Source organism: Cyprinus carpio, chromosome B9 (genome assembly GCF_018340385.1).
Source record: "Cyprinus carpio isolate SPL01 chromosome B9, ASM1834038v1, whole genome shotgun sequence".
In the NCBI taxonomy this organism is placed as follows: Eukaryota; Metazoa; Chordata; class Actinopteri; order Cypriniformes; family Cyprinidae; genus Cyprinus; species Cyprinus carpio.
Window position 1 is genome coordinate 30,809,462 of NC_056605.1, and position 26,535 is coordinate 30,835,996.

Sequence of the window (26,535 nt, forward strand, 5' to 3'; positions counted from 1 at the left end):
ATTCAATTATATGGCCTAGAAGAGAGTCTATTAAAGCATAGTGTATATTTAAATTGCATTATGTGCAACATTTTATTGCATATTTAAATTGCATTTTGTATAAAATTTTATTTTATATCTGTTTTTAAAAAATGGTCTACAACTGACTTCAACTACTGATTAACAGTCACTGATAAGAATACAAAACAACCTATTTTTGCACATATACATATTTAATAATTCCATGTGCAATTTTATAATAACAATCATTAATTGTTTGCATATGCAACAATAATAACAATTTAATGCCATATATTTAATTTGCATTTTGAATAAAATTTTCAACGAACAGATTCATAACTTGGAATTCCACATGAAATTTTGAATGCATTAAAATGTTTTAGTAAACATCTGTCTATGTTGCTATGTATTGCTTTTTATTACCCAAACAATATGCAAATCTGTAAATACTTTGTGTAACAACCAATTTACAGCTGTTTACAACTAGTTCCTCTAAAAACAAATGTATGATTTATACAGGTTCTGATTAACTTGTGTAATTCATTAATCTGTTCTAGAGCTCTGCCTTAAATGAAAATGATTATTATAACAAGATTTTTACTGTATTTTGAGTCTAATATTAAACATTTTGAATTAAATTGACTACACTGACTGTTTGGTTGAAATTATGATTCCTCGATTAAAAAAAAAACCCTAATTGATTTAATAGGAAATACATAAATACAGATATATATATATATATATATATATATATATATAGATATATATATATATAATACACACATAAATAATTGTTTTTCAATTTTCCTACACAGCTCTAAGTATGAGCATAATTTCTGTTTAATCTCAATTTACTGAAATCAAATATGAACTGTACTGAATTAATATTAATCATGTCTGAACTGTATTGAGTGAAACAGAAATTGCATTTACCTGCAGACCAGACCAACAATGAACAGCATGATTGACAGCACATCCAGAATGTTCCACAGATCACTGATGTACATCTTCGCTTTCCTCCGGAAACCAGAGCCGTCAAAGTCATGATACAACTGTGGAGTAAATGTTTTTGGAGTTTTGGTGGAATTTAATTTATTTTAAAATTCAAATAAAATGGTAATAAAAATAAATATGTACAAAAAAATTGTATAAATAATTATAATTAATATAATTACAATTATAATACATAATTAACAAAAACATTTTAATTAAAAATAAATATATACTAGCATATAAACAACATATTAATAAAAATTATTTTAATAAAAAAAAATCAATATTTTAATTAAAAACAAAAACTTTATGTTTGAAAATGTACTTAAATGAAATAATACATTAATAAATAATCTTTAAATGGAAAAATAAATAAACATTTATTACATAGGCACATAGACATATATAAAGCCTTTCTGAAAGTTTAGAGAAAAAAAAAAAACAGACAGACAGACAGATATAATAGCAGTATACCAGCTTTATCAATTAATATGGACTATGTTGTTGTGTGTGTGTGTCTCACCTGTCTAAACTCCTCACACACCAGCGAGGTGAGCCACACGTACAGCAGAAGTTCCCTCCACGACGGATAGGCCTGGAAATCGATCATGAGCACCACGGCAAACAGCCACAGGAAGCCAAAATAGGAGGCGATATTCCAGTAAAACTTGACTTGAGGTGACGTGAACAGACTCATCAGACGAGACGAACAGTTCAGAGGTTCCAGCTCAGGCTTCTGCGAGGAGCCGCTGAGACACAACAACAATCACTCAGTATTCAGACAGATTTACATATACAGAAATAGTTTATTATGATTCTAGATGGTAACTTAAGTTTCATACATTACTGTAGATACATTCATTTATAATAATAATAATAATAATAATATCTTTATGTAATATTCATAATGAATAATTGTTATTTAATAGCCTAAAGACTATTATTAATGGTTGTGCATATTGGTTATGTAATAACAATATTACTAATTATAACCTGTTATGAATAGTGCATAAAGACAACAACAATAATAATAATCTTTTTGTAATATTCATAATGAATAATTAAAATTTGTTGTGCATAATGGTTATGTGATAATGATTATAATAATAACAACTCATTATGAATATTACATGAAAATAATAACAACAATACAGTGGTGTGAAAAAGTTTTTGCCCCCTTACTGTTTTTTATTTGTATTTTTTGCATATTTGTCACACTTGAATAATTCAGATCATCAAACAAATTTTAACAATGCACAAAGATAACCCGAGTAAATACAAAATGCAGTTTTTAAATGATTAATTTATTAAGGGAAAAAGCTGTCCAAACCTGAAAACACAAATATATATATGTATGTGTGTGTGTGCGTGTGTGTGTATGTATGTATATATATATATATATACACACACACACATACACATACACACTGTATCTATCTATCTATCTATCTATCTATCTATATATTATAATGAAAATCACTTTATACAATAATCATAATGAATAACTGTTCTTTAACAATCTGACAACAAACAAAAAAAATTTAATTAAGATAATTACAATTTGGTTCTGCATATTAGTTATGTAATAATAATTCTTTGTGTAATATTCATAAATAATTGTTCTTTAATAGTCCAAAGATTATGTATTATAGTGTTAAAAAACAACAAATGATTTTCAAAATGATTCAGCATATTCATCATTGGTTACTGAACAATTCAAACATAAAAAATAATGGGTATGATGCTAACATTAGTTTGATTCAATAATATAAGAGATTCACTCATGCATTTAAATGCACTGGTGTGAGTGTGCTCTGGAGATGTTTAGAGTTTGCGGCTGTAACTAACCGGTAATGCCGTTTGGCTTTGGCATCTGAGCTTCCAGAAAAGACTGCATCCATGGCCAGTTTCTGCTGCTCCGTCCTCTCGGCCTGTCTCTGGATGTCTTCATCTCGTCTGCGATAGTTCAATTTAACATCAAGGGTTAAAACACCACTTATAAGAACCACTGCGAACCATCGGAAGTCATGGTTTTGTGGTAAAATTGCAATTTGCAGCTAAATTATTCAGTGTAGTGCTGCCATCTGATGGTGTGTGCATGTAATGACTCAGAGTTTTCCCCTTTAATAAAGTGCTTTTAATAAGGTGTTCCATGAAAACAAGTGTTTTTACCTGAAGATCAGGAAGCCGGTGTATATGAGAGGAAAGAAGATCATGCAGAGTAGCACTTTCCAGTGTGGATTATCCACAGACAGCTCTCCACACCAGATCTGAGTCAGCAGAGCCTGAGCCGTACAGAAAACAGCTCAAATAACAGCGTTCACAGGTAACACTGTATTATTATCAGTGTATGGTTTGCATGAATTGCTTACCTACCCTTTCACAAACTCCTAAAAAGCATATATATGCAGTCTTTTAGACCAGAAAACAACTTTTAAATAATACATAAATAAAATTCCATTAATAACAAAAGCAATAATTTGTATAAAAAAGTAAATAATAATATTAAAATTAATAATAATAATAAATGTACAACCATTAAGACTGTGAAACAATAAATAAATAAATATGCAATAAATTTAACAAAACAATAACATATAATATTAATAATAATAGCTAACTAATATTATTTTAGAAATTATTGTTTTATCTATGCAATACAATAATAACAATAATAAGATTACATAATAACATCTTTATGTAATATTTATAATGAATAGTTGTTCTCAAATATTCTTTTATATTTATTATTGTGTCAAAAAACAGAAATAAAAATAGTTCATAGTGGTTATAATCATCATCATCATCATCATATAATAATCCTTCTAAATAAATTAATATACAGCTAATATAATATATATAAACTAATAACTTTATATTACATTAAAAATGAATATTTGCTCTTTAAGATTTGTGTAAAGATGCATTGCTGTTTAGAAAAAAAAACAAGTAAAATAATTAAACTTCAAAAGTGCATACTGGTTACTGAACACAAAATAATTAGCATGATATTGGTAATATTGATGTATATGATTTAATGTTACTGTATATGTATATATATATGGCACACGTCACATGGCACCATTCTGTGATACTTTTGCATCTTTTTTTAAATTAAATATTTCTCAGTAAGTAAACAAAAGGACTGGTTTGTTCACTTGGACTCCTGAGTGAGCGATGAAGCTCTTAGCGTCGGCCTCGAGTGCGAGCCACAGACAGGTGCTTCTGCCCCACGACGGAGAGACGCGGATCAGCAGCTTCTGCGCCCGCTGCGCATCCCAGCTGTGACACTCACTGAACACACCTGGGACAGGGAGACACCAGCACAGGGTTAAAGGTCACAGCTCTGCTCAGAGGACATGAGGTGATGTGTGTCGGCTCGTACCGATGGCTTGTTTCTCGTAGTGACTGGCCAGTTCTCTCATTTCCTTTGCCTCTTCGCTGTCGTCCTCTCCGCTCTCCTGCGCCAGCTTCCTCAAGATCTTACAGGCTGCCAGAGCGGCTGCGATACAGTCTCTGCACTGCAAACACAACACACACATAACACACACGCACACACACATGCGCGTGTATGCACATGTACATACACACAAACACATACACATTTGTTTCTGTGAATTGTGGAGACTTTCCATAGACTTCTATTACTTTTATACTGACCAAACAATATTTTCTATCGCCTAACCCTAAACCTTCCCCTAAACCTGTCTGCATTGTTACACTTACAGATAAACATCATTTACTATTTTTTAAATATTTTTTCCCCTCATGTGGACTGAAGGCCGGTCCGCACAATGTCAAAACTATCAGGTTTTACTATTCTTCTGGGTACGTTTGGTCACCACAATGTAGCATAAACAAGTACACACGCTCACACACACACACACACACACACACACACACACACACACACACACACACACACACACACACACACACACACACACACACACACACACAACACACACACACACACACACCACACCCACACACATGCTCACGCTCTCACACACACACACACACACACACACACACACATGCTCACGCTCTCACACACACACACATGCTCACGCTCTCACACACACACATGCTCACGCTCTCACACACACACACATGCTCACGCTCTCACACACACACATGACTGTCATTAATGCTGCCAAAATTACAATCGCAGCTACACTGACGCTAGAATCATCAGATTATGCATCATTTGAATAGATGCGTTAATGCAAACCAATAAAAATAGAAAACACCAGAATTTATATAGCAGTCAAAAAATATGAAACACAGCCTTAAAATATTTTGCTATAAAGACATCACAGTCCACACAGGGGCTCAAATGAATCAGTAAACTGTTTTGTTTGGTTACATGAACAATTCAAACACATCGATTCACAAATTGATGTAAGGGATTGATTGGGTATTATTATTATTAAATATTCAGAATGAATTTAGTTTTAATCGCTCTTTAATAGTGTAATGATCATGTATTGTGTTAAAAACAAACAAAATAAATTGGTTCAGCATATTGGTTATTTGACACTTAAAAACAAAAACAACACATAATAAATACACATAGTTAACATCAATAAGCTGTATTATTAATCATAACAAAATATTTCATTATAAACAGCACATAGGTATGCAAATGTATCAGTGAATTGTTTTTTTTTCTTAACCAGTTTAATTATATGATCAACCTCAAGGGTGTAGAGTTTAGTAGAAATATCTCTACCAATATCCAGCCAGTACTAAATTGTCAGTAGCAATGATTTTGATTAAGAGTAAGAACATAAGAGCCGAAGTTTTTCAAACATACGAGCACAGTTCAGCAGAATGATCAAGTTTACCCTCTTTAACTTTATTTTGTTCTGCTGTCTTGTGTTCATCTGCTTCTCCCATTTGACTATCACTCTGTATAGACTTACACAATTCTAATAATTATATTTATATAATAATTATATAAAAATAAAGACTAATATAATTCACCGGTATGAGATGACTGGATGCTTTCAGAGTATTTCTACTGAACTGTCAGCAACTGAACTGCAGCTCATCTATTTCAAATATAGTGAATTAAGCTACAAACTCCATAATAATGCACACTGTTTCCATCTGACATTTATTTTGAGCGTCATATTAATGGAATGTTTCACTAGTTAGCAGTAAACAGGTTACCTCACCTGAATATGTTGGAAGATTTGTGTTGGATGTTATCTTTGGAATGGAAATATAGATGTTTTATTTGTAAACATTAAACTTGTTTCTCTGAAATGAGTTAATGTCATAAAAATAGCGAGCTCTGACAGAGTTGTGTAAACATGACTCAAAAGGAGGAAAAGACACAAAAGGAGGAAAAGACAAACCTATTCAACTGAGTGAGTCATTTTACGCTGGAACCATTTGGATTGATTATTAATGATAAACGAAGCGTTCGTGACGGATGCTGTACCTGCTCCCAGCCGATCTCTGCCAGTTCTGTGTTATTCTGCACGACGGCCCAGAGGAACAGATCCCGCCGGGGTCCCAAACCGTGTATGGGGTCCACTCTTCACCTAAACACGGCAGATCCACCAGACCCTTGGACGGCACCTGAGAGACGACCAGAAACAATGAAGAAATCACTCCGACTCTTCTGGAAACAGTCAAACTAGAATGAAAGGCTGTCAAAAACATGTCCAGGTCAAAAATAAATAAATTCATTATATTTTGTATAAAGAAAAGATGCCTTCTTTAAGATCTCTGACATTTTTGGCATTTTGACATTATTTTCATGGCAATTTATAACCCACTTTCTTATCATCAATTCAATCATTTTTTTGTTTTTTTTTTGGTTTTGTTTTCCAGTAAAAAAATAACATACTTAAAATTAAGTTTACATGAGAAACCAGCAAAAAAAACAATATATATATATATATATTATATATATATATATATATAATATATATCTATATATATTTTTATTTTTTTTTTTTTTGCACTGATGCAAAAACATTCCCAGCAGTTATTGTTAATGAAAACTAAAACTATTAAAAATAAAATATAAAACTATTTCAAGCTAAAGCGAAATAAAAAAAAAATAAATAATAGATAAAAAACTTGAAACACTGTTCAAATCCTGAAATGCTGATTTGGGCAAATAAAAATAAAAATAAAGCTAAAAAGAAATTTTTTAAAATCTGCATACAACTTAAATAAAAAATAACAAAAGTTTTAATTAAAACTAAAAATAGAAAAATAAATAGTATAATAGTACAATAAATGCATAAATTAATAACCCACTTTCCTTATCAGCAGTTTGATTTCCTTATTTTTGTTCTTGTTTTACAGTAAAAAAAACAAAAATCCTTAAAACTCCAGGAAAATCAGGAAAACATGTTAAGACATTCTCAACCTCAGCAGTGTTTTAACTGTTTAACCTCAACCTAAAAACTATTAAACTGAAGGTGAAATAAAAGAAAATATAAATATTAGCTCACAAACTTGAAATGTTTTTCTTGAAATTTCAACTTTGAAATGTTGTTGCCTTGGCAACTAAATGAAGCTATTTTTTGTCAAATTTCCTACTGATAGAATCTATTAAAACTTCATTTTTTGATTAGTAATATGCATTGCTAAGAACTTCATTTGGCAGTGATTACTTTAAAGGCGTTTTTCCTCAGTATTGTAGATTTTTTTGCAACCCTCAGATTCCCGGAGACTTTCAACTAGTTGTATCCTCAGCCAAATACTGTCCTCCTAACACAAACCATACATCAATGGAAACGATTATTTATTCAGCTTTTCAGATGATTTATAAATCTCAGTTTGGGCAAAAAAATTGACCCTTATGACTGGTTTTGTGGGTCTAGGGTCACACACACACACACCACACACACACACACACATATATATATATATATATGTACTATGTATATATATAGATATATATATTATATATATATATATATAGATATATATATATATATATATATATATATATATAAACTAATAAAATCTGGGGTGAAAAACATACTAACTTACTAACACTTGTATTATAAAACAATAAAATTACAATGAAAATGGAAAATAATTAAATTACTATATGACCATTTTAATTAATAGGCCTACAATTAATAGCAATTAATACTAAATACTTTATTATTTAAATATATTAGTATTTTATGTTATTTGTTTGCTGAGGTGTTTGTGATGTGTGTCTTAAACTTGCCGCTAAGACGGACATCCATCTCCGGTAATCTTGTGGCGTGACAGCCGTTATAACGGTTGTGTGAAAAGCTCCCAGCAGGTGGCGCACTTCTTCAGCCACGTGCTCAAGGAGATCTTTGCAGCTTCCAGGCTGCGGGCTCTTGACCCCTGTGGATTTTTCCACCCTGGACTCTTTTGGCGAGTTTGCGCAGGAAGAAGCAGGCGGGAAGGTGGGCGTAAAGCTCTGTGAGTTTGTCTTCCTGCTCCAGAAACTTCCCCCCACACACTCAATTCTCCAGAAGGGAGCCGCACAACTCGGGTTTGTCCTCCCACAGCGCAGAAAAAAACATGGCGGATGCAGATCACAGGACTGAGACGGGAAAATTGTTAACGCAAACTAAAACTTAGCTCAACAATAGTGTATTAATAACTTCTAATCAGGGTTATTATTGTTAACGCAAACTAAAACTTTAAAAAACATGTTTAATACTCAAAATAAACACTTACTAAACTGAAATAAAATACAACATTTAAAAAAAGTATATTTTATGTCTATCTGCCAAAACAACATTTCTCATTCTCATTTAAATACTAAAATGCAAAAATTAAATAAACCAAAACTAAAAAATGAAAAATGAATAAAAACTATATAAACATGTTAAAAAATAATAATGAAAACACACAATGATATTATTAAATATTCCTTCAATGAAATAAACATTACCTGAAATAAAATAAAACACAATAAATGTTTTTATATCTAGTTGGCATGACAACATTTCTCATTTTCATTTAAAGTTGAATAACTAAAACTAAATAAACTAAAAATAATAATAATAATAATAAAAAAACTACATAGACTTTATTGTAAAAAAATAAATAAATAACAATAATAATAAAAATAACAAAAACACACAACAAAATTACAAAAACATTAATTTAAACTTGAATACAACAAAACAAATAATTACTTGAAGTAAAATGAATATTAAATGAAATAGAATATTATATTATTAATGCCATGGCAACATTTCTCATTTTTGTTAAAATATAATTTTAATGATACTAAAATAGCACTGCTTCTAAGTTTGGACTACAGTTTGAAAAGAGGTTAAACCAGCATTTGTAGCGCACAGACTTGTGTGTTTCAGCAAATGTAAATGAGCATTATTGGGTTATTTGAACCCACCGTCCACTGGCTCTCCTCGGTGAAGATCTCGCTCTCGGCGATGTCCACTCGGTTCCAGGCCACGGCGAGCTCCAGCTGTCTCTCCCACGACTGTCGGCCCGCATGCTCGTCACTTCTGGAGGCTGAAGAGCAACGATACACGTCTTTAAGGTTTAACAATTCTTACCTGTTTGTAATGGAAAAAAATGTCTCAAGTGTTTCAAGATCAAGTTCAGGTCTGAAGTCAAGACACCAATCGTTTTTGGGAAAAGGTTTTTCTATATGAAAGTTTAGAGTTTTCTATAAACTGTACTACAGTACAGTGTTGCTATTGTTAACTAAAAGTATTAAAAATTGTTTTGGTTATTGAAATAAAAGCTGAAATAAAATAGAAAAAATGTAAACTTAAAAAAAATTAGAAATGTTCCCTTGACAACTAAATTAAATGAATAATATATTTATTGATGATAAAGCCTGTCAAAAACATGTCCAGGTCACATTTCAAAAATACTGTAAGTAAAAGTACCAAAAATAACGTAAATTCAATTATCATTATTTATTTTTTTGACAAAGAAAAGACCTTCTATCGGATCTTCGATTTGTATTTATTATTTTTTGGATTGTGATATTTTCCATGCCAATTAATAAGCCATTTTCTTATCATTATTAATTCAATACCACTGTTTTTGTCTTGTTCTCCAGGAAAAAAAATAAAATAAAAATTAACAATCTTAAAACTTAATTTAGAGAAACCAGGAAAAAAGACCTTTTAAGACTTTGTTTGCATTGATGCATGAAACCTTCTCAGTTAGTGTCATCATTATTAACGAAAACGATTGACTGAAAGCTGAAAAAAAAAAAGAGTATAGAATCTTAAGAATGAAAACTTCAACTAACTGAAATAAAATGACTTAAAAGTTTGAAGTACTAAAATTACTACAACTTAAAAAAAACAAATTAAACAAATATAAATATCTAAAAATATTTTAAGAATTCTTTAGAAATATAAAAAAAATAGAATTACAAAAGTACAAAAAAAATTAAAAAATGAAATAAATCACGAATTAAAATGAAAACTGAAAATAAAAAAGCTAATTCACAATAAATAATAAATACTCTAATAGTATGTAAAAAAATACTAAAACAACACTGCTGCAGGAATTATATATTTTTTGTTTTTTTATGCCTATGGGGATTTCCTGGTTTATTAAATCATACTCATCTTAAAGAAAAAATAAGGCTATGAGGCTTTACTTCAAATCAAAAGTTCATTTGAGCCCCGGGCCCACAAAAGCAGTTCTTAAGGGTCTCTGGGGTATATTTTGTAGCAATAGTCAACAATACATTTGTATGAGTCAAAATTATTGATTTTTTCTTTTATGCAAAAATCCATTAGGATATTAAGTAAAGATCATGTTCCATGAAGATTTCATTTTAGTAATTTTCTAACCGTAAATATATTAAAACTTCATTTTTGATTAGTAATATGCATTGCTAAGCAATTCATTTGGACAACTTTAAAGATGATTTTCTCAATTATTTAGATTTTTTTTTGCCACCCCTGAGATTTTCAGATTTTTCAAATAGTTGTATCTCCATACAAAAACATACAAACCAATGGAAAGCTTAGTATCATTCAATCAATTTCCGAGATGTATAAATCGTCAATTTCGAAAAAAACCCTGACACTTAAGACTGGGTTTGTGGGTCCTGGGTTCCAGATTTATATGTGGATTTCATACCTAAAATAATTAGTTTAATCTTTTAAACAAACATCTTTTTTTTTTGTGTTTTGCAATTGAAGAACTTTATTGGTCACAAGCACTAATGCAAACAACAATTAAACTGTGTTTATGAAGCGACCTGTGTGGATAGTACTAAATGCTAAATAAAGCTACACAATCTCCTAAGCATTTCAGAGATGAGTCATTCCATCACTATAGCTTGAGCACTAAGAGCTTCCTCTTCCAGAGACGCTTCAGACTCTCCCGGGAGGATCAATGTGCTCAAGCCAGACTGGCTGGCAACAATACACACCCACACCTTGAGTTTTTTTCTTTCAAGAGCAGGGTCTGAATATACCTTTTCTAGAAAACCATCAGGCTTGTTTACTTCACAGCATTTTAGCTTAAGTCATTTTAAATAACATGAAGAATAATGCTGAAGTGATTTTGGATCACTGTAAGATAAAAGGTGAAGATTCAAACCCGCCCACCCCACCACCCCGCTCACTGCGCCATTAGTTCCTCATCCATTACCAGTATAATCCCAGTTACACGCTGCCCGGAAACACCAGTTTCAAGACAATCGAGTTCCAGATGAACACTTGCAGAGACCGGAGCATTGTGCCTTCGAAAGTTGGATATGGGACTCATACCTTTCAGCAAAGCCTGTAGAATGCCAACGTCAACATCATAGTTTTTTTCCTCGTCAACCGAAACACAGTGAGGAAATGAGGCATTCGGATGATGTCCTGGATCTAAAGAAAGACAATATAAATACTAATATTCATTGCTTAAGCTACATGTGTATTACAAGACTTCTGAGAACCTCCATTTTTTATTAATATTGGTCCCTGGAGGCACCAAACAGTCTTAAGGCGCTCAGGGGTATATTTGTAGCAATAGTCCCCAAAAATACAGTTGTATGGGTCAAAATTATTGATTTTTCTCTTTTTATGCCAAAATTCATTAGGATATTAAGTAAATATACTGAATCTCCATGGAAGATATTTGTGAAATTTCATTCTGTAAATATATCAAAACTTCATTTTTTGATTAGTAATAGCATTGCTAAGAATTTCATTTGGACAACTTTAAAGATGATTTTTCTCAATATTAGATTTTTGTGCTCCCTCAGATGCCAGATTTTCAAGTAGTTGTATCTCGACCAACATTTTAAGATATAGTCAAATAATTTATAGATTTTACACAGACACACACACACACACACACACACACAAACGAAAAAAAAAAAAAAAAACAAAAAAACAAAAAAAAACTTAATATATTAACTAATATTTTATATTTTATTATAATACAATGATACCAAACCACAATTCTTGCTACCATTAATTCTGTCTTTAATTTAAATCATATTTATGGGAAATATTGATGTCTTTATATACCTTATCATTTTACACCATAATTTACTTAAAACTAGATAAATAAGTTGAATTCAGATTGATTCATGATTTTATTTATTTATTTATTCATGGATATTTATTATTCCATTAAATACTTCTATTCACCAAGGATCCAATAAATGGATTAAAGTGTGACCAGTAGAGACATTCTGTTTCAAAACAAATGCTTCTTTTGTTGATCAAAGAATCTGAAATATAAAATGTATCAATTTCCACATGTATCAGTTTTCACCACTGAAGTAACAATCAGAGATGTTTCTTCATCAGCCAATCAGCCTATAAGAATGGATTGCTGCAGATCATGTGACTCTGAAGATGAGGAGCAAAAATTCAGGGCCTGGTGAGCAGAAGAGACTTTAGTAACTCTTTACTTAAAGTCTTCATGAACATGCAGTAGTAAGGGTTATTTAAAGGGTTTTAATGCATTATAATTATCTATAACGGTGTTGTAATACATAATATGTTGTTGTAACAAATTGTAATCAAAATTTTAAAATGCATAGTGTACAATTGACTGGATAAGTGTTATAATGTGTTACAATGGTGCTTACAAGTACATAATTAATGTATTATACTTGGTATACCTGCAGTTATACATAAACACATTAAGTAAAGTGTTTACCAAGGACTTTCTCTTTCATAATTAAAAAAAAACACCAATTAGAAAAATTTCTTATATTTTGTTCCACCAAATGAGTCTTCAAACGGTTTCTGCAATGTATGCTTTTTGTCTGTTACCTTCTTAGTCCACTCAATGACCTGCACCTCAGTGAAAGATTTGGTACTCGTGTCCAAAAAACCTATTCATGAAGCTGGCTGATAAGAACCCAGGGTGACCTTTGACAGGGGCAGAGCCGCCCCCTGAGCGATGACGTCCGCCAGGCGTCCAGAGCCCCTCCAGGACCACACACGGCGTTGTGTTTACAGCCTCAGCCATGGTAGATGGTCTTTTGAACTAAAATGTCAAGGAAACCGAATGGAAAACCATTTTCACTGCCATCTGTGAAGCTGATGACTTTAAAAATCTCACGTTTTAGTTGGTCCTGGACCGCCGTCCAATAACACACCAGTACCAATGGTATTGTCAATTCACTCTCCTGATTGGAAAGACAAAACACACCACAAAATGAATCAAAAAGTGACCAGTGGACAGCATAAGATCCATGAAATCAAAATTCTGTTGTCTTTAGTGTGTGCTAGTGGTGCCATAAATACTGCTTTGTGGCACGTATGCAGATTTTTGTGCAAATCACAAGGCTATTTATGATATGGTTGGTTTTATCTGCCCTGGCTAAGTTCCTGTTTCAAACAGTGAACATACATCCACCGCAGGACAGAAACCTGCTTTCCATGTTGGCCTTTACAGTATATGCGCTTTCAAATTATGAATCATGCAAGAAAACACTTCCTTTGTGCGTATGAAAGAAACTGCCGGTCTGAACAGGTGAGGGCAAAGGTCGTCTGCTGACCTCTGAACCTTTGTCTGTCTGTTTACTATTCATCTCTAACAGTGCTGCGAGTAACTAACTCGAAAGCTGTGTGCAGCATTAGAGTACAGCTGATTCATTTTAGTAAACCGTTCCATTCCAGTGAAGTGGTAAAAAAAAAAAGATGAATTTGCGTCTCTTTTTTGTATTGAAACATTCAGTGTTGATCCATCAGAGGAGGCCCTAAAAAATAAACATGACAATTAAAAGTGACGAATTACCTCATGGCATGTAATTGTATTAGTTCCAAACTATTTCTTTACAGTTGTGTGTAGATAGATAAAAATTCTATAAGAGCAAAATATACAAAATGTTTGGGTCAGTAAATTTTTTCTTTACGAATTTTTTTTATAGACTTTTAATCTAGAAAGGACTGTATTTAAATAATGAAAAAAACGCAGTAGAACAACAGTTATAATGTCACAAAGAGACTGGCTGTGGTTTGACTAAATGCGGTCGTTTAAATTGTCTATTCATCTGTTGAATCCTGAAAACAAAAATGGTATCACAGTTTTCCAACAAAAAAATTGTGCAGCACAAAGGTTTTCAAACATTGATAATTATCAAGAAATGTTTCTTGGGCAGCAAATCAGCATATTAGAAGGATTTATGAAGATCAGGTGGACACTGAAGACTGGAGTCAATGATGCTGAAAAAAAAATCAGCTTTGAGCACAGAAATAAATTATATTTTAAAATATAGTACCAATCTATTATATATTTTTATTTAAATTGCAAATCAATACAAACTTGCTGAGCAGAAGAGGCTTCTTTCATACAACATACACGATCTTTACTGTACCAGTTTCCCTACTGATATTGATGGGCTATTGTAACAATATATCAAATAGTTTAAATGATGAGTACATCTTGTAACGACTGCTTCAACACTGCACCTCTGCTTACCAGCGTCTGCCGCTGAGATGTGAAGTTTTTGTTCCTCCCAGACGGGCCCGCAGCTCAATCTCAACTCCATCATTTCCGGTGAGTGCAATCATCCAACCAGCAGGAAGTGAGTGTTTATGGGGATATCTGAGGCAGAGAGACGGCCCTGACCCTGCTCCCAGAGCGTAGTACGCCGAAACAACCCTGAGAGAGAAGCTTCGCTGGAAGGGAGCTCCCATAAAACTCGGGTTTGCTATAAAATCACTAACAGCAGAACAGAAACTATAAAGTGTTTGGTGAGCTGATGAGAAGCTAATAATTAAATGGACCCTGGAGCACAAACCAGTCTTAAGTGTCAATTTTTCAAATCTGAATAATCAGCTTGCATTGATGTATTGTTTATATTATGAGAGGACACTATTGGCAGAGTATACTATTATTTGAAATCCTGGAATCTGAGGTTGCAAAAAAATCTAATATTTAATAAACATCTTTAAAGTTGTTCAATTAAGTTCTTAGCAATGCATATTACTAATCAAAAATTAAAGATTTTGATATATTTATGAAGGAAAGTTAACAAATATCTTCATGAAACATAATCTTACCTTAATATTCGCAATGAGTTTTGGCATAAAAGAAAAATCAATAATTTTGGACCCATAGCAATGTATTGTTGGCTATTTTTACAAGAATACACCCAGAGACTTAAGACTGGTTTTTGTGCTCCAGGCTCACAAATCATAAAAATTAAATTTAAAATAAATACCTAATTTTTTTCAAAATAAAACCTTTCTAAAAAATATATTACAATGTATCTTATATAAATATATACATAGTCTAATCTATATTAGGATAAATATAATATATATCATATTATCTATATACTATATATCTATATGTTTATATATATATATGAATATATGACATATATATATATATATATTTTTAGCAACAAAAAAAAACCCTAAAGTACATATTTAGCATCAGGTTTCGTCCAAATCATTGTTAGGAAATCGTCTTGACCTCCAGGATGCACGAGTGTGGTGTCCGGTTGTGTATGACTCCCCAGTGTGCCACACCGATGACGACGATCTGTCCCTCCATCAAACCGCTGCTGAGCGTTTCATTCCTCGCACGGCCATACCCACAAGTTCTTCATCACCCCGCGTGTGTCCCTCCTGTCAGGATCCACGCACCTGACACAACGAAAGCATTGTAGATTAGATTAGTCTAACCTGTTTAATACACCTTAAAGAAGCCTTCACACACCATCAAATCAGACATTGCCTTACCATGGAAATAGCACTTTAAAAGCTTATGGCGGTCTCCTCCCCCTTAGTGGGCAGTGTCAAGTGTCATATTACAAAATGCATTACGCCTTTAGAATCAAAACTTTTATAATCTTGGCAACAAACATATCACTGGAAAGGTCTGAGTCTCAGGATTCCATGAGATAGAAGTAAAATTGACAGAGAAATCTAGAGAAAAATTCATTAAACAAAATTCAAAGGAGTTTTGATGGATCCCAGTGGCTGTTTGTGGTATGACGCCTAAATAAAATCTCACAGGAACCCAATTTTTTTCATATCAACTTCAAATTTGGAACATAACTTATTTAGGCACAAGCCTTTAATTTTATACCAATTTTAGAGTAAAACCTGTTATGTAAAATATTTATAATAAATAAAATAAAATAAAATGAATATAGCGCATTTTATTTACAGTACATTTAAACTTCTATAACTTTTAGATACTTTAATTTTTTGAAAAAAATCCTTCAAAAATTCGTTAAAAAGAGACCAACCTAAGGTCTATATTCAAAAGTGTTCATAAATTACAACAATTTAAGTTTGGATAGTGCACTTTCATGCCTATTTTAAAAAATGGGGGTGACAGTTAAAGGGTTAATACACCTTAAAGAACATGTCAACACAAACCATCAAAACATGGTTCTGCAGCTTGTGGGGGGGGGGGTTGGACCACTACGGGTTGGTGATTGGTTGCACACACATGCTCTAATGTCTCTAATTTCCAGTCATGGCACTGAAACCATAGAGAAGAATATTTTTATTAAGGCATCACAGACACTTTGTTACATTTTTTGGTGGTTTGTTTAAATGGCTGCCTGTGTTTTTAAATGTTTTTGAGTGTTTAATGCATGTCATGTATGCTTTATTGGTATAAATATATGCATCACTTCCTATTGAACTAACTATAATATATAAAGAAGATTTCAGTGAATCAACCAAAGCAACATTTTATCACTTTCATAAATAGACCACAACTTAAACAATCTAAAACTAAAGACAAACGACAATTTTTTAAAACAACTGTATAACATTAAAACTACTAAAATATACCACAGAAAAAACTAAATACTAAATCTTAATTAAATTAAAAGAAATAGAAAGAATAAAGTTTTGAATAAATTCATAATAATCCTTTTTACGGTTTGAAAGCAGTCTCTGTCTGTTCAGCCAAAGCTGCATTTATTTGATCACTACAGTAACACAGTAATCTTAAATATTATTACAATTCATAATAGCTGTTTTTCAGTGTGTAATGTATTTTAAAATGCAATTTATTCTGTGAGGTGCCAAGCTGTATTTTCAGCATCATTGAAGTCACTTCAGTTGTCACATGATCCTTCAGAAAATCATGTTCTAATATACCTGATTTGCTGCTTCCATAGTTTTGGTTGGAAACCTTGATACTGTAAGTGGGGTTTTGTTTGTTTTCATGTTCATGTTTTCATGTCTTTTTAGCTTTGTAATTGTTTCATCATGCTGTAGTGGTCCATGCTTTCCCTTTGCCCCCTCTTGTCCTTCATGCTATTGGTTCCTGTTCAGTGTGTCATGTTTCTGATTGGTTGTCCAGGGCATGTGTCCTTGTTTCCCATTGGTTTGTTCATGGTCATGTGACCACTCTTTGTTTGGCCATAAGTAGCCAAGTCGTTTGCCGTTTTGCTCCTTTGTCGTGGTTTTTAATGGTTGTAACCGTAGCTGTCTTCTGAGGTCCTAGTGCTGGTTCACGTTAATCTTTTGTTTCAATGCCGTCATTCAAGTCAGTCTAGGCAAGTCTTCGGTTTCTTGTTTGGTTGATGTTTTGAGATCACTGTGTTGTAAAAAAAAAATAAAAAACTGCACTTGGGTTCTCACTTGCGCTCTGCCTTCAGGGGACTCTTTAACAGATACTTACCTGATACAAACAATTAGGCAGTTGAGATGTGCTACATATAGTACATATTGCCCCCCTGATAGTATGCTGAATATAGAGACTAAATTTATAACATGACTGCTATAAAACTTTATATAGAGAGCTTTGTGATAACATTTCAATCTCTGCCTTACGCCAAGCTGCTGTAACCTGTGGTCCTGGGCGACCTTTGATGATGCCCCGCCGGAACTTGTCCTTCAGGTGAGGCTTCATGTAAAGTTTTCTGGCTCCGCCGGTCACTGCTATCAGCAGATTCGGCGAACGGCAGTTTTCCAGTGTTCGGGTCATCAGCTGGTACAGACTCTCACTGGAAATGTTCCCGACGACAACCCGAACATACAACACACACCACCAAGCCCTTCTATGAGTTCACATATATAACTTCTGGGATCCTCTGCAGGAATGGATGCCGTCGGGAGAATGAGAGTCCACACAGCTATTAAAAACATCAGAATAATCCAATCAACACTCCAGTCCATCTTGAGAAGCCAAGAAGCTGTGCAAAATCCATTATTAACGGCATGTCAAACCTTCGCTTCTCCTGACCAAAATACAAGTCCATAATCCATAAACATGCTTCCTTAAGTGAGAAAATCATCTGGTCTGAATCAGAGAGAAATCTTCACGATACAAGCACTGCTTACAAGCCAAAACAGCTCTTAACAAAATTTTGGCTGGATTTTAAATGTTAGAGACAACTTGTTTCCCATTGTGGTAGCGTTATTATGATAGATTATGTGTACTCACATTGTAGCCAGAGGGGGATAGTTGGAAGTTAAAAACATCTTTTAATGATGGATTTGGTTTTTTAACAAAACACTTCCAGCGTTTTCTCTTCTTCTCAAGACATGAACGGAGGGACTGGAGGGGTGTGTGTATTGCTGGTGTGGATGATTGTGATGTTTTTTATCAGCTGTTTGGACTCTCGATCTGACGGCACCCATTCACTGGCAGAGGATGTATTGGTGAGCAAGTGAGGTAATGCAACATTTTCGCTCCAAATCTGATGAAGAAAAACGCATCTACACATCTAGCCTGAGGGTGCACATTTTTCAGTAATGGGCAGGTCGGTTTAAATTCGAGAGCTTGGGACATAAGTTTACCTTCCCATTTGTCTGTCCAAGTCCGCCAAAGTTGATATACTCCACAGGCATCGGTGGGCACCTCTCTGACATGTTCTGTGTGGTGTCGTCCCACTGCGTCCCACAATTAGTTCCTCCGGTTTGATGGCCTCATCGCAGGTGCGGGATCTTTGGTACCACCACTTACCAATCCCCTCCCGGTCAACAGTAATCCTGTTATAATCCACACATGCGTTATAGCCCCACACCACTGCCACTGCACAGATTGTCCCAACTACACACAGAATCCAACAGGAAGTGTATACACGTTAGTCTTTTAGTTTGACCGCTCTGTAAACCGGACCATTTCTGTGAGTTATACTCATGTAAAGTAAAAGTTTGCCCCACCATTTGACTGTTGGATTAAGTTTTGAAACTATTTTCCACTGAGAAACTTCTAGTGAGTTCACAAATATTTACAACAGGCAATGAGAAATTACACACCACTGAATTAAAACATCACCTTTTTAAGGTAGAAGACTGAAACTGTATTTTCTAGGTACCGTGTACTTCAATAATCTTTTCTTTACAGTATTCCAGTGTATGGCTGACATCATTAATATTTGAATACACAGAAGACCTTTAAAAGAATAGTTCAGCCTAATATACATATAAGCAAAGTCCAGGATTTTTGCAAAGTTTGTGCAGCAATAAAAACCCCTTTCGCTGTAATTGCCTGGAAAAACAGCACTCAGATTTTCTGCAAAACATCTTTTAATGTCCAAAAAGCAATGTTTCTGTTAATACAACACTGAATCCTTTGTTTTGGATATGGATATGGATATTGCTATTTACCTGCTTCGATGTGTTATTTGTTTGTTTTTATGTTAACACTATATATATATATATATATATATATATATATATCTATATGCTTTGATATAACAATGCTTGCTCTTGCACTACTTGCTTTGTTAGGATGAATAATTAACAGAGTGTGTTGTAACATCAAGCGGAGATAAGACAGAAGACTACTTTTTTTTTCTTTTTTTTTTAAAAATAAGGTTTTAATATTTGATACACCAGGTTTTTATGGCTCATGTAATGAGATACACTGATAATATGAATCTCAAACTCAAGGATGACTTTTTTTTATTATTCCAAACTGAGGCTAAAATACTGCCTTTTTGGTGCAGATGATATTTATATGGCCCAAAAGGGGTGAGACTCAGATGCTTTGAAAATGTAAATCGATGAGATCTTTATAACAGTACACCAGATACTTGCATAAACTGATATAAATATCAGTCGTCACTCTTTATCTCAATAATAATGTTTTAGTAAGACGATATTTAAATGATGCAATGCAATCGATGACTGAGAGATGAACAAGTAGCTAACCGCTCAGAAGTTGTGAAGAGATGTTCTGGAGGCTTGGGAAGATCAGATACAGTGTAAGTAAAGCTTCTGGAAACAAACATTCCTCAAAAGATCTGATGATTAGATTTGAGACGCACTGATTTTTCTAAAGATTATTGATGGAGAATCAAATAAAGCAGAGCTGCTTCAGTCAGTGATGGTTCATCTGGAAATATTACTAGTTATTCTTACGTTTACTAAAATCAGTAGTTTTGACGGCAAAAAGCATGAGCTGAAGGTGGATGTTTGTACAATTATATTAAAAAGGCTAAACTATCTATCAGACAACAGAAGGCATGTAGTAAATTGTGACATTTTTCAGCAAAAGTTTAATCATGTTGTTCATATCAAATATGATACAGTAGGCTTTTAAGGATTAATTGCCCAGTATGATGGAGTAAACATTATAAGACAAGTTCATACCTGCCATCCTCCACATAGAAGCAGCACTCTTTTCTTCTTGATGTTTTCTTTAATCCATGAGAGCGAGCGAGCATCGCTGGAAGGAGGGAGACAGAGTCAGATATCGGCCTTTAACGGCGCTCATAGCGAGCGTTTGCACCAGGGTCGGCTCCACTGCTGCCTCATCCATGCTCGTGTTAGAGATAGTGAGCGTGAATGAGAAGCGCAGATGCACGGGATGGGAGGGAGGGCACAGACAGGATGGGCTACAATGCATTTGCTGCTGCGCTGAAAAAACTGCACTGCTGCAGTGGTGATGTCAGCACGAAGAGACGGGAGGCATTACAGAGACTGAAATGCCTCATTTAAAGAGCTCAAATCATGAGCTGTGCTGTGGAATATTCTGCATCGTGTTATTTTACTATCACTGATACTACTATAGGTTTTTATTAATATTTTATATTTATTTTATTTTTATTTATTTTCATTTATATTTTCTATTTTCATTTTTAATTTTAAAGTTTTTGTTGTTGTGTTTTTTTTTTTTTTATGTGATGGCCAAAACACTTAAGATCATAAAAATAAGATTAAGGTTTTTATTTCAGTTAGGTTTTATTATTTTCAAGTAAGCGTTATTATAGTTTTTAACTAAAACTAAATTAAACCCATTAAAAATTTTACTTAATAAATGTTAACTGAAGCTTACTTAATTTCAGCTAGTTGCAAAGTCATCATTTAATAGTTTTAAAATGATATAAAAAAATAATACTTACAACACAAATATAATAAAAAAAAAATGACAAACACCAACCAAATTATTTTTTAAAAGTACGTTTGAAATGAAAATGGTAAATATAAAATAAAAATAAACCCCAATTTAAAAACTACAATATTATGTCAATGATACTAAAACAACACTGGTTTCAGGTAACCATGATTTAAAAAAATAAAAATAAATAAATACAGTATCTTAGCATAGAATCCATTTTGTGAATTCTGTCCTCCAAACTAAAAATTGTAAATTGCAATTACATTTTTATTCTATTAATTTACTATTATTATTATTATTATTATTTTTATTTTATTAATTTATTATTATTATTATTATTATTATTATTATTATTTTTTTTTTTTTTTTTTTTGTTTTTATTTTTTTTACTATACCTTCACCTTGTCGATGTTTTGGAATAAGTTGTCAGATTTCCTAACTGGATGTTGTGCTGATATCCTTTGGGTGTACTTTTCTCTTCTAGTGCACACAGCATTTCTGGAAACAAAACTCATTACTTTTTGCATAAAAAGCACATTTGCAAATAAAAACTCATCTTATTCTACGCAAGTTCACATAGGACGTGTTCTTGCGTTTTCTGAGTGAAACTGAATGCAATGGGTCAAAGACATCTCTCTAGCCTGTTTACACAGACTAACAATTGAAAAAAGAAAAATTAATAGCCTCTTCCTGTATAAAATACACAAAAGTGAATAGAAAATAATAGAAAAACTGTTACTTTAACACATACTAAGAAGAAACTTTTACAGATTATTAAAACATTTACATTACATTTACATTTAATCATTTAGCAGGCGCTTTTTATCCAAAGCGACTTACAAATGAGAACAATAGAAGCAATCAGATCAGCGAGAGAGAACAACAACGGTATACAAGTGCCATGACAAAAAGTCTCAGTTAGTCTAGCATAGAACTCAGTGCAAATATTTTTTTTTTTTTTTCCCCCCCAAGAATAGGATAGACAAGAAAAGAAAAGGTAAGTGCTAGTATAAAATAATATATATAAAACAATATTACAGAAGAATAAAATTGACTTCATCTGTTGCATTTTTCAGATACTTTTACACCTTAAAGGATTTTTTTTTTCACTTCTCTCCTTGGACTGTGATTGGTAAAAAATCTCTTTTTTCTCAGCTTCATATAATCAACATTATATGTTCTGACTGGAGTTTACATTCAAGGAAACAGAAGAAAATAAAAATCTAAAAGCTTGACAGTTTTGCTGTTTGCTTTTCTTTTCTTCTTTTCTTTCCACAGAATGTATACTAGTCACCAAAACAGTTTCCACAGTAATGGTCACCAAGTGCAACTCTAAGTGGGGGGGCAGAAAGCCATTCTTTTACACGTACGATCAGATTACATTATCATTGAGAAAAGCATGACTGCTTTAGTGGGCTAACATGCTCCTGACATGACATTATGCGTGTAGGTTATATTGAATATTTACATGGCGCATTTGTCTTTTTCAAAGCTTCAAACTTGAAAGGCAGTTGCATGGTGGGGGGGGGGACTTTATACTCTCAAAAACTCTTTTATAACTATTTTACTAATTATATTCAACATACACGATACACCACAGACATTTAATAAATACCAAATCCCATATTTTTTATCCTCATATCTGTTTTTTTTTTTCTCCTCACCTCTAAGGTCTTTTTTGGTAAATTCCTTACTGATCCACTTTCTGTAGTAAAATAAAATGCAACAATCTTTTTGAAGCATAATTTAAAGCAAAAAATTTATAACCATATATAAATAAGAACACAAACTGAAATTTATTTTTTAGTTATGGTGTTTGTGTTTTTTTGTCTTTTTTTTGTTTTTGTTTTGTATTCGTTGTGTTAGTTTTATTGAACAATGTCCTATTTTCGATTACTTGGTTATGAATGATGCTAAATAGAAAACAAAAATTACTAAAAACTTGATTATGATTAAAATGCAAATGAAACTTATAAAAATCTAAAAACTCATTAAAATAACCATTGTGTTTGTGTGTGTGTGTAAAAAAAAAAAACCTTCATATATTGTACTTTCGTTAGGACAAACTGAGAGCTTGTCATAGCACTTGCATATTACACAACTTCTTGTTGTTGATTTTGATTGCTTCTAATGTCATCATTTGTGAAAGTCTTTGTAAAGAATCCTAAATATCTAAATATATATACACAGGTTCATCTCAGTCAAGTTAGAATGTCGTGGAAAAATTCATCTATGTTCAGTAATTCAACTCAATTGTGAACCTGGTGTATTAAATAAATTCAGTGCACACAGATTGAAGTAGTTTAAGTCTTTGTTCTTTAATTGTGATGATTAAAAGCTCACATTTAAACAAAAACCTACAAATTACCATTATCTCAACAAATTACCGTGAGAATACTTCATAAGACCAATAAAAATAAAATAAAAAAAACTTTTTTAGGTGAACTGTTACTTGGGAAGTATGTTCATTTACTGTGACATGTACTCAATACTTGTAGGGGCCTTTTGCTTTTAATTATTGCCGTCAATTGGCGTGGCATGGAGGTGATTCAGTTTTTTGGCACTGCTGGGTGGTATGGAAGCCCCAGGTTTCCTTGACAGTGGCCTTCGAAAGCTGCATCTGCATTTTTTGGTGGATGCTCTTGTTTCTCTCTTTTTCCCTCTTGACAATACCACCTAGATTCTCCTTCTGGGCTTCAGAATCTGAGTGAGTTTGCTGGCCAGTCAAGCACACAAACATCCTAGGTCATTTACCAACCAACTTTTTTTTGGTTCGTTTTTTGCAGTTTGGGCAGGTCCAAAAATCTGGTGGGACAAATGAAAATCATCATCTTCAAAAAAGCTGGTCAGGCATAAAGGGAGAAGCATGAGGTGCCTTCCAGAAAATTTCCTTGGTAAACAGGTGCAGTGACTTTTTTTGTTTTTTCAAAAACACAATTGGAACCTCAAAAACCGCCAAGGGGAAAAACCATTGCAAAAACCCCAAATCATCACCAGAACCTTGGTTGGAAATTAACCCACTGAAAACCTCTAGGAACCCTTGGTTGTTTTTTCCAAATGAATACAAAACTTTGGCCTCATCTGAAAAGAGTTCCTTTTGAACGCCACTGGGCAACAATCCAGTTCTCCTTCTTCTTAGCCCAGGTAAGATGCCTCTGACGTTGTCTGTGGTTCGGAGTGGCTTAACAAGAGGAATACACAACTGTAGCCAAATTCCTGACACGTCTGTGTGTGGTGGCCCTGATGCCTTGACCCCAGCCTCAGTCCATTCCCTGTGAAGCTCACTCAAATTCTTGAATAGATTTTGCTTGACAATCATCATAAGGCTGCGCTTCTCTCGGTTGGTCGTGGATCTTTTTCTTCCACACTTTTCCTTCCACTCAACTTTCTGTTAACATGCTTGGATACAGCACTCTGTGAACAGCCAGATTCTTTGGCAATGAATGTTTGTGGCTTACCCTCCTTGTGAAGGGTGTCAATGATTGTTTCTGGTAACTGTCAGATCAGCAGTCTTCCCCATGATTGTGTAGCCTAGTGAACCAAACTGAGAGACCATGTTGAAGGCTCAGGAAACCTTTGCTGGTGTTTTGAGTTGATTAGCTGATTGGCATGTCAACATATTCTTTTTTGTTGAGATGGTGGGTTTGGTGGGCTTTTGTTAAATGTGAGCCAAAATCATCCCAATTAAAAGAACCACAGACATAAACTACTTCAGTCTGTGTGCACTGAATTTATTTAATACACAAGTTTCACAATTTGAGTTGAATTACTGAAATAAATGAACTTTTCTGCGACATTCTAATTTATTGAGATGCACCTGTATATATATTTATATATATATATATATATATATATATATATATATATATATATATATATATAATATACTATTCACACACACTGAATTCAGTAACTTAAAATAGATTCATTTTTTTGAATTCTGTCTGTCAAACTAAAATACTACATATATATTTATTTATGTATGTTTAAAAAACCATTATTTTAAATATAGCATCATTGTTAATTCTCTCTTCCAGACTAAAATTATAAGATCATAATTGTTAATAAAATAATATAAAATAAATAAAAAATGCAGGTGAGTAAATTTTGGTTGAACTATCCCTTTAAGAGTGGCTAAAACGCGCCTCACACGTATCTTTCTAGTCACTGCTATTATATCACATCGTATTTTATGACATAACTAATTATTTTTCCTCACCTCTTAAGTCTTTCCCCTAATTTCGTCCTGATTCACTGTCGTAAACTCTGTCGCATTCTGTTGGTGGTTAAGAAACGGCATATGGAGTAGTAGCCTTCAAATTAAGTAAAAACATATTAATAAATCACACGACAACTTACATTGCTTGTTGTAAGAGTAAAAACACGAAATATGTGTTTATTTGGCGTTTAGAGTTCACAATAACTAAACCGCTGGCTGAGAGATGCAGTTAGGTGTGACTGATTTAGTCGTCAAGGAAACGACGCTAAGGTGAGTTCATAGAGTCTTAAAGGGACAGTTCACCCCATTATTCTTCATTTGTATTGTTTACTCACCCTCGCATCATTTTAAGTTATACAGGTCTGGAACGACTTGAGTAAATGTGTGAACTATCCTGTTAAATATCAGTAGGAGAGTTAAGCTCTCTAGAGCAGATGTATTTAACCAACTGTAAGTTTTTTTTTTTTTTTTAATCTTGAAATACCAGTTTCGACATCATTGCCATGGTAGTCTGACTTCTAATAAGGTGAACAGCTGCTTTTTCTTTTCTTTAAACAGGTACAAAATTCCACGTAAAGGGCGGA

The 26,535-nt window shown here is 33.1% G+C and overlaps 1 protein-coding gene across 1 annotated transcript in view; it reads right to left on the reverse strand.

Annotated features, from left to right (window-relative positions):
- The window catches only part of LOC109081928 (transient receptor potential cation channel, subfamily M, member 2), a 32,746-nt gene extending 11,578 nt beyond the window's left edge, over window positions 1-21,168 (reverse strand). The window contains 30 exon segments of the mRNA XM_042730442.1: window positions 934-1,052; window positions 1,517-1,742; window positions 2,842-2,949; window positions 3,166-3,278; window positions 4,152-4,297; window positions 4,379-4,514; window positions 6,446-6,510; window positions 6,513-6,656; window positions 8,217-8,268; window positions 8,270-8,332; window positions 8,334-8,531; window positions 8,534-8,551; window positions 9,371-9,492; window positions 11,727-11,783; window positions 11,786-11,828; window positions 13,233-13,388; window positions 13,390-13,441; window positions 13,525-13,559; window positions 13,562-13,629; window positions 14,927-14,975; window positions 14,978-15,069; window positions 15,889-15,910; window positions 15,913-16,061; window positions 18,249-18,421; window positions 19,186-19,223; window positions 19,225-19,288; window positions 19,290-19,376; window positions 20,985-21,016; window positions 21,018-21,044; window positions 21,046-21,168. Of these exon segments, the coding sequence (XP_042586376.1) occupies window positions 934-1,052; window positions 1,517-1,742; window positions 2,842-2,949; window positions 3,166-3,278; window positions 4,152-4,297; window positions 4,379-4,514; window positions 6,446-6,510; window positions 6,513-6,656; window positions 8,217-8,268; window positions 8,270-8,332; window positions 8,334-8,531; window positions 8,534-8,551; window positions 9,371-9,492; window positions 11,727-11,783; window positions 11,786-11,828; window positions 13,233-13,388; window positions 13,390-13,441; window positions 13,525-13,559; window positions 13,562-13,629; window positions 14,927-14,975; window positions 14,978-15,069; window positions 15,889-15,910; window positions 15,913-16,061; window positions 18,249-18,421; window positions 19,186-19,223; window positions 19,225-19,288; window positions 19,290-19,376; window positions 20,985-21,016; window positions 21,018-21,044; window positions 21,046-21,153 (2,762 nt within the window). The 5' untranslated portion in view covers window positions 21,154-21,168.
- Between the last annotated feature and the right edge of the window lie 5,367 nt (window positions 21,169-26,535).